Source organism: Drosophila elegans, unplaced genomic scaffold, assembly GCF_018152505.1.
Source record: "Drosophila elegans isolate 14027-0461.03 unplaced genomic scaffold, ASM1815250v1 contig_368, whole genome shotgun sequence".
Taxonomy (NCBI): Eukaryota; Metazoa; Arthropoda; class Insecta; order Diptera; family Drosophilidae; genus Drosophila; species Drosophila elegans.
Window position 1 is genome coordinate 227763 of NW_024545750.1, and position 14688 is coordinate 242450.

Sequence of the window (14688 nt, forward strand, 5' to 3'; positions counted from 1 at the left end):
ATGTCAAGCACCCAATATTACTTCCATAAGGCGACCAAATCGTAAAATTAATTTTGAAAAAAATGCATAAGGACAATATGCATTGTGGTGTCCAGGCTCTGGTGGCTTTTTCCCGCCAGAGATATTGGGCTATAAGAGTAAAAACAATCCCCCGAAGTGTTGTTCTCAACTGCGTAAAGTGTACGAGAGCCAAGCCAAAATTATTGGAGCAAATAATGGGAAATTTACCTACCATTAAGAGTAACGCAAGCACGACCATTTTTAAACTCTGGTGTTCATTATTGTGTGGACCATTTAAGATTCATTATAAAATTCGTGGTCAGAAACCACACACTGCATATATTGCAATATTTTGCTGCCTTGCGACTAAAGCAGTTCATCTGGAAATAGTAAGGGATCTTACTAAAGAGGCATTTTGGCAGGCGCTTCTACAAGGAAAATGTCAAACTTTGCATTGCGACAATGCGACTAATTTTGTTGGAGCAAAAAATAGCTTCTGCAGCTGAAAGATGCAACATTTTCCCGAAAAAGGCGAAACAATGCATTGTTGGAAGCTGTATTGATAAAAGGAGCCAATTTTAGGTTATTTCAACAAAGCACCGCATTGTGGAGGATTGTAGGGAGCTGCTGTAAATCAGCTAAGCATTTGCTGCTAAAAAATGTCATCACAGCTAATTTAACTTAGTCTTAACTTAGAAACTGTTATAGTCGAGATTGAAGCAATTTTAAACTCTCGACCTTTGGCCCCCGTGTCAACTAATCCAAATGATTTGACAGCAATAACTCCAGGTCATTTTCTTATTGGAGAACAACTTACCGCCCAGGCTGACAGCGAACCTTCTCAGCAACCACAGACATTGGGACAACAATGGCAAGCTGTATCAAAACTTAAGCACGCCTTTTGGAAGCAATGGTCAACTAATTATCTACAACAACTGCAGCAAGAGCAAAAGTGGAGACGATCATCAGCAAACATTAAGGAAGGAGAGCTGGTGTTAATAAAAGAAGATAACACACCAGTACTGCAATGGCCAATGGGAAGAATTGTCAAGGTATTCCACGGAAAAAACAATTTCGTCAGAGTAGTGGAAGTCAAAACAGCAAAGAATTCTTCAAGAGGGACATTCAGCACATAGCTCCATTATTCTCAGAGGAAGAACCGGTATGTAAGCATCCACTATTAGAGAACCCTGAGGACAGAATTGTTGAAGAAAACACACCAAAAAGGAAAAAATCTTCAGGGACTGTCGTCAATGGCAATAACATTGATAGTAATGCTTCTTTTTTGTTACCAATAACTATTGCACAATCAATCAATGTGACAAAATTTGTTTCAAAGCCAGGAATCTTCTTTGAAAAGGTTGGAAATGGGTCAATTTGCCACAACGGATTGGTCTATAATTGTTTATTACAATTTAAGGCCGTTTTAGAATGATATGAACACATTATCAATGGGAGTTAGAAAAATTGGTCATTTATGTACACAATTTCCACAACAAGAAGCATGCACAAGTCTGTATCATCATTTCAAACATTTGAGGAAGATCTGCAGGCTGAAAATATCCTACTAGCAAAATCGCGTAGACAGAAGAGCACCACTCGATATCGTTAGAAATATAGTAAGCAAACAGACTACAGGGCGTTTTAGACTCAACATAGTGCTAACGAAACGGCCAAGACCAACAAAGGTTAAAGGCAACGAAAAGACCTATTGAATTTATTAAAAAATCAGAAATCATTGATTGATTCAACAATTAATGTCATAAAAAAGTGATGAGATTTCCAACTGAAAACGATTAAAATTGATTGAAAACTATATCTCCGACACAAAAAAGTACCAAGAGTTTCCATTTCTGGGTAAAGATGAAATTCATTCGATTGAAATAAAATCACAATTTCTTGCAATCAACAGTCATAGTGATGAATTTATTGAACTGTCTGGAAGCAGACTTAACGTTATGTCAAGAAAGAGCTAAAAGGGATTTTATTTGTTTCAACACGCAAACAATGTTTTCATCAGAAATTAGTTGTGAGATGAAATTATTTCATAACAAAACGGATTCAACCTGTAAAATAGTAAGTACAAGAAAATCATTTCTTTGGTCTGGAATGTATGCCAAGAATCAATGGATTTTGCAACAAACGAATCTTTAAAGCTTTCTGCTGATTGCTTAGATGGGACATCTAACATAGAACTAGCAAGGCTCCGACTATTTGACTGCAAGTCTTGAGTGCACGATTCGAAATACATTGATGACGATAACGACTCAAGATTCAACAGAAACTACACTACAGGCATCATATGCTCGATTCGGAGATGGCGATTTAACTGAAAGTTTGTCCGTCAAATTCAAATATGACGGTTGTAATTGACACTCAGAAACTACATTTCAATGAGCTTCTTCAAAGAAAAGTGGAACTGTTTCCACAAAATAGCTTTAAGCTACCACACTATTTATCTAATATTGAGCATCATCCAAATCGCCATTTATATTGGATTAATGTTTTTTATTATCATCACCATTATTCATCTGGTCAAAAGATGGGTTAAATCTACGTCTCCTCTACAACTTCAACAAGGACCTAGTATACCTACGAGTGCGGCCACATCTACAACTCAGCCGTTTACCATCAACATTAATGACTATTGAACAATTCGTTCAACGGCCGGGAGAATGTACGATTTTCGCCAAGAAGAATATTGTTCGCAGCTGGATTAATATTTATGGGTTAAATAATCAAGGGTCATTAGTGATATCGGCCTACCTAAATCAACACAGGACCACGTATGCCTGTATCCACATGTGTGTCAATTCTGACCCATCATAAAAGAAAACCCATGATCCACCATGAACCCACCACCTGCATGCAGAATATTTGAGACTATTTTACCTACGATATTGTTATCTAAATTGTATTGTTTTATTAGGATAAACCATGTAACTGATAATTGTAATCTAGAATAGACCTATGTAAACACCCTTTTTGACCCAAGAACATGTATTTAAACATCAAGTTGTGCTCAATAAATCAGTACGAAAAGATCTCTTGACGTATTCACTTCACCGGAGCCTCCAATTGGTATTGTACTTGCAAAAAATATATTTCAGCATTCTGAATTCGTAAAGTTGGTTCAAATGGCTCTCTCGACAATTAGATTGGGTTTGCCATTCTTGGTTTTGTTGAAGTTTCGATATTTCAATTTTTAAATTATTTATTTAAGCGATATTGACCGAATTGGATTTTTATAAGTTTTTATGAGGTTTTCAATATTTCAATTTTAAATTTTCACTGGTTTACGCGACGATTTGCAGGTGGAGTCTTTTCGGATCTCACTTTGTTTTAAACGATTACTGATTTTTTTCGTTATTTTCAGGATATACTAGTTGTGTAGTATAATCCCTAAGACTAGTTTAAACCGACGTTTCACTTTTCACTTAAAACCCTACCGACTGCGCCAACTAAATATTCGTACTATAAGTTTTACATAAAAAAAAACTTTATTTAATTTTATTTATCAACTAGTGCTATTGTTATTTGGAAGAACACGTCCTAATTGTTTTAGGTCTCAAACTGAACTCAAGCTCCTTAACTTAAACTTCCTTGCCGATCAGGTCCTTCGGCTTTTGAGTTTTAGAGCTTCTTATGAGTGGAGTTGGCGCGATTGAGTGAGTTTTCTAATTGCCCTTGGATTGTTGATTGATAATGTACGAGCCACTCAATCCGATTATTTAGTCCAGAAAACCATGGGGTTTTTTGCTCGCATGGTGACTTTCCATTGGGATCCGAAAGTGTGGAACGAACTGATAACGTAACTTGATTCGTTCTGGATGCTTGTCTAAGGCTTGGGTACATTTGCAATTAGATATCGGCTGATCTGTTCTGGATGTTTAGTCTAAGAAGGTTTGGGTACATTTGCAATTAGATATTGGCTGATTGGGGGACTAAGGGGTGTATGTGTGTGTGGGCGTGTGGACATATGCATAAGAGTTATATGATTATGGATATGTCACTATATATATGTGGGATAGGATACTTTAGTGGATTTAGTTGCCCTCACTCGTGAAGTTGATATGGGGACACACTGTTTGTAAATTTCACAATAAATGCAATTGATGTCATCAGGCAGATTCGTAAGCAGCATTCCATCCCTTTTTATCAGGGTTGATCTATCGCCATCACTCTCTTCACTGAAACCCCATACCAAGAAATTGCGCCATAAATCAGTCGATTGCGAGAATTTGTCGAAGGAAGGTCATGGTCTCCATAGAGTGCGAAAGTCGTGAAATTAATTTGTTCTGTTTTAATTAAATTTGTAATACCCTACAAATTATTGGAGCTCGTCCGGGATATAAAACTCAAGAACAATTAAAACTAATGTGCGTTAACACATAAAGATCAAGACACGGCAGAGTGATATGAAAGTAAATTAAAAAAGCGAAAATCCGAAGGAAATCTATGTTGTTGCAGAAATTTTGGCGATATAAGGTGGCAAGGTGGCAAATTCATTTCATAAAACGCAATTAATAGTTTGAGGTAAAGCGAACAGTGTGAATACACGGATTCACGGAGTGCAAAAGAGACGAGGAATGTAACGAAAACTTGAATGTATGCTGTAACGGGTAGCTACACCGCAAATAATTCCAGGCCAGATGTTGAAGGTGAAACACAAGCGCACGAGGAATTGTTGTCCGGCTGGCGGCTCATCGGCTAAGGCTGTGGTGGTCTAGCTTGTGTACACGTTGCCTATCAATAATGTTACTCTAATAATCGCGTGCAACGACAATGAACCGAAAAAGATAGAGACACACATATAACTATTGCTGCTAAAAGAGAGAAAATACACTAATGCTGCTGAATTCCCTTCGCCCCCTTAGATGTCGTGGAGGTCCAGTCGAGCACACCCTTCCTTTCCTCCATCCACCTGCTCAATAGCCAGAGCGACCCCTTTTCTTAAGCGCTACCCTACATCTGCATGTCGCTAGCTGCGGCCAATTTCATATTTTCTTAAAACATTATAAAAGTTTATTAACAGCTCAAAACAATGTTAACACTAGACATAATAATAGATTTTCTTATTGATATGTATTAATACGACATATAACTTAGTATTATATAATGAAGTATTCGTACCACAAGTTTTACATAAAATAAAAACTTTATTTAATTTTATTTATCAACTAGTACAATTGTTATTTGGAAGAACACGTCCTAATTGTTTTAGGTCTCAAACTGAACTCGCTTCTTAATTTAAAATTCTTTGACGATCATACCTCGCTTTTGAGCTTTAGAGCTATCTGTGAGTGGAGTTGGCGTTAATTGAGTGAGTTTTCTAATTGCCCTTTGGATTGTTGATTGATAATGCACCAGCCACTCAATCCGATTGTTTAGTCTAGAATCTTGGGGTTTTGCTCGCATGGTAATTTTTCATTGGGATCCGAAAGTGTGGGAACGAACTGATAACGTAATTTGATTCGTTCTGGATGTTTATTCTAAGGCTTGGGTACATTTGCAATTAGATATTGGCTGATTGGGCGACTAAGGGTGTATGTGTGTGTGGTGTGGACATATGCATGAGAGTTATTTGGGATTATGGATATGTCACTCCCCCATTCTTTGAATTTGGCCTATCCTCGAGTGGAAAGGTTTGGATATAACATTATATTTTCTTCTATCTTAACTGAGTTTTGTAGATCGTTTACAATTTCTGTACTTTTTGGTGTTTCTTCCTTTGGTTTTACATATTTTACAATTAATTTTATTAGTATGTTCTTAAACTTAAAGAATAGATACAATAATATGCTTATGATTGTAATTACAAAAGTAGTTGCTGTTATTATTTGAAATACATTTTATATTTTTTGGGTTTTAATTTTTTTGGTTTTTGTTTTTTTTTGTTTTTTATTTTTTTATTAATTATTAAGTAATTAAAAGAAAAAATAAAAAAAAAAAAAAAAAAAAAACACCCCCCCCCCCCTTGGTTACTTTTGGAAACCCCTCGAAGGGGCGAAAAAAAACCCCCCCTCCGCCGCCTGAAAAAACCCACCCCCCTTTTTCTCCCCCCTCCTTTTATTTTTTTTTTTTTTGTTTTTTTTTTCTTTTTAAAGTAATGTTATTGAAAAACCAAACTTATTTTAATAAAAAAAAAAAAAAAAAAAAAAAAAAAAAAAAAAAAAAAAAAAAAAGGAAAGAACAAAAAAAAAAAAAAAAAAAAAAAAAGGGGGGTTAAAAAAAAAAAAAAAAAAAAAAAACCAACTTTGTAAACTCGTTAAAGTTTAAAACACCACACAACACTTAGTTTGTAATTAAATCAAATATATAATAATAAATAAAGCATTAAAATAATAAAACTACGTCGTCCTGGAAGTAATTCGCACTAACGGAACTCCCGGGGCCACAAATTTGGGGGCTCAGCCGGAATATTTGGAACTATTACAAACCTAAGTCACTAAACTTAGTTGAGTGTTAAAAACCTAAGTCTCTAAACTTAGTCGTGTGGTAAAAAAGTGGAAAAACTCTGTGAATTGTCGTTGCAGACAGTTATAAACTAAAGCAAGTGTGCTGCGCAAAAAAGAAAGACAACAAATTTGCAAAGCAGGGCAGCGTGAGTGAAAACGCGACGGCGGGTTTGCGCATCATTCGAGCAGTTGTGAAATTCGTTTTTGGCGCAACGAATGAAAGAGGCAAGAAACTGACAAAGAAGGCGATTGAACAGCGAGTGCCATTCTGGAGGCAGCGTAAAGACTTTGTGGTGAACGTCAACAAGCAAGAGGCAGGATCGTTGGCGGTGGTCATCTGGACAGGGTGGAGGGCGTGGAGCGGAAACAGTGGCAAGCGGATCGCAGAAGTTGTGCGTCAGGAGAGGGCGAGGACACGGGCGTCAGGAGGCTGGTCAAAGCGAAAGAAGGAAGACATATCTGGTGAGGCAGCGAGAAGAATCCAAAGCTGTATTGGTGACACGGAGAGAAGACATTTCTGGTGAGGCAACTGTACAAATCCAAAGCTGTATTGCTGGGCTGGTGAAAGAAAACGGTTGAAGAAATTTGGTGAGTGACAGAGATAACATCGAGAGGCGAGACAAGTTTTTTGCAACTTGGCTGGCAGAAGGCGCTGTGCCAGAAGAGAGAAGTGGAGAGCAGCACTGACCAATTTTGTTTTAAAGACCTCTTGTTGGTCTAATTGGAGAGTAGGAAATAATTTGAAATTTAACAGATTGCGTGCCTGCAGTCGGACTGTTGTGTCAACAGCTTAAGTTAACATAGTGTTAAGTTTGACATTCATTTCACATTAACTTAGAGTAAAGTAAAGTACAGTTTACAGTTTGAAAGTCCAGTATATATATAAAAACTTAACTTTGCCGTGCAGGCGGATTTGATAAACATTTTTGTATTTTATAAGCACTATATTTCATATCCTTATATTCTATAATTATATTTAAGTAAAAATGAACAAGCAAGAGATTTTGGCACTGCTTGTGGCAGAGTTGCGCGCTAAGTTGTCAGAGCTAGGTCTTAGTACAACCGGAAGAAAAGGCGAATTGCAAAACAAACTACTTGCTCACTATGGTTTGCAAACTGATGAAAACGATGAAGTTGCGATTGAAGTGGATGATGATGAGGATGGATCTTTTACATCAGTGAATTCAGACAATTACCAGGCAGGTGCAGGTGCAGGAAATGGTGCGCACAGGGAAAATCGAATTGTAAGCGAACAGAACAGTCGAATTGGAAATGCGAACACAGGTAGATCGTGGTTTACATTAAAGGATGTAGAGGGGAGTGTGTCACAGTTTTCGGGAACTGGTTCACCTGACATTAATCAGTGGATCGAGGAACTTGAAGAGTGTGCACTTACGGTTGAATGGAGTCAGTCGCAGGTGTTTATATATGCAAAACAATTACTCAGCGGAGCGGCTAAGCTTTACGTTCGTAGTCAGCGTAAAATTGGCAATTGGGGCTCACTGAAAGCTGCATTGCTAGAAGAATTTGGGGTTAAAGTTACATCGGCAGAGGTTCATCGTAGACTTGGCAAGCGACAACAAAAGAAAACCGAAACGTTACAAGAGTACCTGTACGCGTTAATGGAATTGGCGAAGCCAATTGATTTAGACGATGAAAGCTTGATCGAATACTTTGTCGACGGTATTCCAGACTCGAAAGGAAACAAGGCTTTACTTTATCAAGCCAAGAAGCTAAAGGAGCTGAAAGTTCAAATCGAGGCATATCAGAAAATGCGAGGATCGGTGAAGCACGTCAAGTATGACTCTCACTTTTATAAAGGTGAAAAGGAGACAGTGAAAGCAGTTGAGAAGGTTAGGAAATGTTTTAACTGTGGTGATGAGTCTCACATCAAGAAGGATTGTCCAAAGAGAGACAACAAGTGCTTTAGGTGCAACCAGCCAGGACATAGAGCAGCCCAGTGCAAGGTCGAGATAGAAACTAAACAGGAAAAGGCAACTAATCTAGTGCAGATGGAAGGCAGAGTGAAGCCAACAAGCACGTTCACGTCTTCGGGATTGGAGTTGAAGCATGTTTCGTTTGGGAAAGTAACCTTCAAAGGATTAGTAGATACAGGAGCAGACTTGTGTTTATTGCGACGCAACGTTTTTATAAGGCTCGGAGTAGAAAACCTAACAGGTGGTGAAAAATGTTTGACAGGAATTGGGGAAAGCCAAATTGTGACTTTTGGAAGCCTGACAATACCAGTGCAGATTGATGGCATCAATCTCAACGTTGAGTTCCACATTATATCGGACGAAGACATGGCATTTGATGCAATTTTAGGTAGAACACTTCTAGATAGTGTCGATATGAAAGTGACAAAGGACGGAACCGAGTTGGTTCGAAGATCAGACAGTCGGGTCGGTAAAGGACAAAAGTTTGAAGTTCGTGAGAAAGAGAAAAACGGAAGTTCATGCTCAGAGCTGCTGAATGAATTTCAGAGTTTGTGTATGATGACCATGGAGCAGGCAGAAAGCAAGCTAGAGGTAGACATTTTACATTTGCCGCACTCGCAGAGAGGTGTTGTGAAACGCATGATAGACGAATACAAACCAATTAGGAATGTTCATTGTCCAGTCGAGATGAAGATTTTATTAAGCGATGATTTGCCAGTTTTTCAGCATCCTCGACGTATCGCTTTTAGTGAACAAAAGGTAGTTGACGAGCAGGTTCAGAAGTGGCTTGAACAAAGGATAATCAAGCCCAGTACTTCAGAGTACGCTTCTCCGATCGTACTCGTGGCAAAAAAGAATGGCCAGAAGCGATTGTGTTGTGACTATCGCAAATTGAATGAGAAAATAGTGAGGGACAATTTTCCTATGATACAGATGGACAACGTGATTGAGAAGTTACAGGGAGCGACAATTTTTACGACACTGGATTTGACCAACGGTTATTTTCATGTTCCGGTAGAAGTAGGCTCCCAAAAGTATACCTCATTTGTTACACAGAACGGACAGTACGAGTTCTTGTATGTGCCGTTTGGCATTTCAAACTCGCCGGCAGTTTTTACGCGTTTTATAATGGCAGTTCTCAGGGAGCTCATCAAAAACGGTGACGCAGTGGTTTACATGGATGGCATTATAATCCCAAGCAGTGATGTCGTAGAGGGAATATAAAAGCTGCAAAGAGTTCTTGAGGTTGCAAAACAGAACGGGCTGAAAATCAATTGGACCAAGTGTTAAATTTTGCAGAGCAGGGTAGATTTTCTAGGATATATCATCGAAAATGGTTCGATCACACCCAGCTATGAAAAAACACAGGCCGTAGCAAACTTTCCAGTGCCGTCTAATCAAAAAGCCATACAACGATTTCTTGGTTTGACATCATATTTTAGGAAGTTTGTGGATGGATACGCAGTAATAGCTAAGCCATTGTCAGATTTGCTGAGAAAGGATGTAAAGTTTGAGTTCAAGGAGTTACAGCAGGTAGCATTCGAGCAATTAAAGACAGCGTTGACTAACAAACCAGTTTTAAAACTGTACAATCCTAGATTGGCTACAGAAATACACACGGATGCGTCGAAGTTTGGTTTTGGGGCAGGTCTTCTACAAAAGGATCCAGAGGAAGGACATTTACACCCTGTCATGTACATGAGTAGAAAAACTAAGCCTTGTGAAGTAAAATATCACTCATACGAGTTGGAGGTCCTAGCAGTCATAGGAGCGTTGACAAAATGGCGAATTTATGTTTTGGGAACGAAGTTCAAAATCATCACGGATTGTAACGCGTTCGCCATGACGATGAAAAAGAAAGAAGTTCCGTTGCGAGTGGCTAGGTGGGCAATGTATCTGCAAGACTACGATTACGAGATAGAACATCGATCAGGTACAAAGATGAGGCATGTAGACGCACTGAGTCGAGTAGCTTGTTTTGTGTTGACTGACAGTGTAATGCACAAGTTGAAGGAAGCTCAGGTGGCAGACGAGTGGACAAAGGTAATCAGGAATCTAGTTGAAACAAAGGGGCATGAGGATTATTACATCGTCAATCAAATATTGTTTAAAAACCCAGACAGAGAGTTGATTGTAATTCCATCTCAAATGGAGACTGAGATTATACAGATTGCTCATAAGCAAGGTCATTTTTCGGCAAAGAAAACACAGGAGCTGGTGGAGAAATCCTATTTCATTCTAAAGTTGAGGGATAAAGTAGCTAAAGTTGTAGGCAGCTGTGTGGAGTGCATTTTGTTTAACGCAAAATCCGGAAAACAGGAAGGATATCTAAATCCTATCGATAAGGGGGACAAACCTTTAGTCACTTATCACATAGATCACGTAGGGCCGATGGAGATCACCAAGAAAAGATATAATCATATCTTAGTAGTTGTCGATGCATTTTCGAAATACGTTTGGTTGTATCCGACGCGTAGTACTGGAGTTGAGGAGGTGCTAAACTGTTTAGATAGGCAGGCCATAATATTTGGAAATCCCTTCAGGATCGTGTCAGATCGTGGTGCAGCTTTCACATCGCACTTATTCAAGGAATACTGCGAGAAAGAGAAGATCCAGCATTTATTGATCGCTACAGGTGTACCTCGAGGTAACGGGCAGGTTGAGAGAATGCATAAGATCGTGGTGCCAATGTTGTCAAAGATGAGCCTAGAAAATCCAGGAAATTGGTACAAACATGTGGGTAGAGTACAGCAGCTAATAAACAATATCGAGCCTAGGAGCACAAAGGTAACCCCGTTCAAGTTGCTAACAGGTGTGGACATGCGTGTAGTTGACATTGCAGAACTCAAAGAACAGGTGCAGCAGTCTTTGATAGAAGAGTTGGACGAAGAGCGTGAACAGATACGCAAACAAGCCAGGGAAAACATTCAAGCTTTACAGGAGGAGAACAGCAGAGCTTTTGATTCAAAAAGGAAAGAGGAAAAGCAATACAAAGTCAATGACTTAGTTGCGATTAAACGTACTCAGTATGGGGTGGGTTTAAAGTTGAAAGGAAAGTATCTTGGTCCCTATAAGGTCGTCAAAGTTCACAAGCATGGCAGGTATGATGTGGAGAAAGTGGGAAGGACCGAAGGACCTTTGAAAACTTCCACAGTATCTGAGTTTATGAAGGAGTTCGGGACGAACACCACGTCAGGAGGGCCGAATGTAGGAATCAGGAATAAACCAGAAGAGCAAGAACAGAGAAACACACGGAGTGGACGTCAGTTCTGACAACACAGAGAGAGATCGCTAATGTATGCGTGCGTTTAACAGATCAGAGAGAAAAACTCTAATAAAGTCAGTTGATGCCGAAATCTCACGCTAAGCAGTCCACAGAGACACACTCCACTTTGTAAACTCGTTAAAGTTTAAAACACCACACAACACTTAGTTTGTAATTAAATCAAATATATAATAATAAATAAAGCATTAAAATAATAAAACTACGTCGTCCTGGAAGTAATTCGCACTAACGGAACTCCCGGGGCCACATAAATGCTTTGTGTATTTATACAGTCATCGAATACCACTTTTCCTGTTTCTTTATTAAATACTTTTTCTTCATGAAGGTAATACTTATCAAATATATTTTCTGTTAGAATGGTATTATTATCATCTGGATACGAAATTATTTCAAAAATTGGTGCTTTTACTATTTCTGTGGGAATGTGGGAAATTATCAAAATTTTATTTGTGTCTGTTTTTAGCCAAGTGGAAGTTTTAATTTTCAACAATTTCTCAGAACTTATTCTTGTTAAATCATCATGTTTTAATAATTTTGGATTAAATATACCAAGACTCAACTGCATTCCCAACTCAATATCCTCTATGTATTCCGTAAAATGTTGTAAGTTAAATATTAAAACGCTAGCTTGTTGTTCCCTTTCATTATCTTAATCTTTTAATCTTTTAACTTATTAATAACTTCAATGCCATTATTTATTTCATTAATAATCATATTTAAATCTGTGTTTTGTATGCTATTTTCTGCTAGGTTACTTATTTTCTGCTCTAACTCCTCCTTATCATCTTGATCTAATGTTCCGAATAAATATTTGTAAGTTGTGCCAATAATATTAAATAAACCTCGTTTGTTACGTTTGGCTAGTTTAATTCCATTTATTTCTCTTTTGAGTTGTGCTGCTAAATAACGAATTTGTAAAATTTCATTGAATTCATTTGCTTTTTTTAAAAGATTTTGAAATATTTGTCCAGTTTTGGTTATGTTAATGCTTAAATAATGATATTCAAAATTGATTGGAATATCTTTTGACCCGGTTTTGAATACAAGGTATCCATTTTGGGCTTTAATCGGATTTATCTCAATGTTTTGTCCCATTGCCATTTTAGTTATAGTTAATAAAATTATCGACAGAGTGATAATCTTAAACAGATTGTTGTGCTCTTTGGTTTCCTTCTGCTTCGCTGGAATTATCGTATTTACTTTTATTAATTTTCTTTTTCTTTTTAAACTTTGATTTATAATGAGTTATCTTTCTACCTCTATTAGTTTCTTCAAAATGTTTATCGTCTATTTTCCTAAAATTTCCTGTTTTTAGGGTTTGTAGTTTTCGATTTTACTAATGGTGATTGTCTAATTCTTGTGTCTATTTCAAAATCATGTCGTTTCTCATTCAGCCTGTCAATCTTTTTCGTTTTTCTTTCTTGTGTATTATATTCGGGACTTCCTGAATACATGAATATGTCAGCTGGTATTCTATTCATCGCGTTATGTTTAGTTTTGTGGTTGTAAATGTAAAGAATTAATTCGAACTTAGTATACCTGTTTTCTATGCCTGTTTCGTTTCCTATTATTCTAAATTTTTCGTTTACTGTTTTATGGAAACTTTCTATATCAGATATACCATTTTTGCTCGTAATTACTCGAATTTGTACTCCTTCTGAATTTAACCAATTGTGTAAGGCTACACACATAAATGCTGAATCTTTATCTGCCTTAATTTCTTGTGGTTTTCCCATTTCATTAAATACCCTTATTATAGCTCTTTTAGCTTCTAACCAATCCTTACTTGTGACTTCTATGAGAGTGGCGAACTTGGAGTAAATATCGATACAGGACAAGAATTGTTGGTTTCCTACTATATAGAAATCTATGACAATTTTTTTTCTTATATTTTGTATTTCTGGTGTGATAAATTCGTGTTCCTATGTTCTGTTTTTGCGATGTAACAGATTTCACACTCGTTAATTATGTTTTGTATTAATTTTTGATAGTCAGAGAAATAATATTCGTCTCTAAACCAATTAGCTGTTTTCTCAATTCCCGGATATAATAAGTCTTTATGTCTATTTAATATTTTTTCTTTAAATTCTGCAAAAGTGAGGATATCTTCTAACTTTTTGGTGCATCTTACTACTTTTGTTAAATAATTTGGATTGATTATTTCTAGATATGCTTGTTTGAATATGAGAAAATCTGAATCATAATGAAAGTATAATGCACTCTTTTTTGTGCACAAATTTTCCTTGATGATATCTTTTGCGAAGGTGTTTGACATGTTTATGTAAGTTATTTTGATTTTTAGTTTATGAAAATAATGTTGTACATCTCTAATTTCTTCATTTCCCTTAATAAATTCGATCTATCGAGAATAATAGTTGATTGGTTTTTCTGTGATTGCAATGTAATTCTGATTATCTTCATTTGCGCTTTGCACCGTTGCATCTATGCTATTTGCAGCTTCTCCTAATAAATTTTCTTCGGGGATGTCTTCGAACATATTTTCTTCTATTTTAATCCTTGATAGTGCGTCGGCAACATAATTTTCTTTTCCTGGTAAATATTTTATCTGATAATCGAATTCATTTAATTTAATCTTCCATCTTTGTAATTTCATATTTGGTTCCTTGATATTGTTTAACCAAACTAAAGGTTTATGATCACTTAAGATCTCAAAAGTTCTGACGTAAAGATATGATCTGAAATATTTCGTGGCCCATACAAATGCTAAAAGTTCCTTTTCTATTGTTGAATAATTAATTTCATGTTCATTTAATGTTCGGCTAGCATAACATATTGGTTTATGGTTTTGTGATAGAACTGCTCCTATAGCTATGTTGCTAGCATCTGTAGTTAAGGAAAATGTTTTATCAAAGTTGGGATAAATTAATATGGGGTCAGAGGTGATTAAAACTTTCATTTTTTCAAATGCATCAATGTATGATTTTTCTTTAATGTTTATTGTGGCACCTTTTTTCAATTTCATGGTCATGGGTTTAACTTCGTTTGC

At 36.9% G+C, this 14688-nt stretch overlaps 1 protein-coding gene across 1 annotated transcript; it reads left to right on the forward strand.

The window, feature by feature from the left end:
- The first annotated feature begins 7444 nt into the window (after positions 1-7444).
- LOC121467300 lies at positions 7445-9619 on the forward strand. Its single transcript, XM_041708683.1, has one exon. It carries the CDS (start codon positions 7445-7447, stop codon positions 9617-9619), a length of 2175 nt encoding a protein of 724 aa, XP_041564617.1.
- Positions 9620-14688: the final 5069 nt, after the last annotated feature.

What these genes read in the sequence shown, in the direction of transcription:
- LOC121467300 (XM_041708683.1), top strand. Translation starts at nt 7,445, where the DNA reads ATGAACAAGCAAGAGATTTTGGCACTGCTTGTGGCAGAGTTGCGCGCT.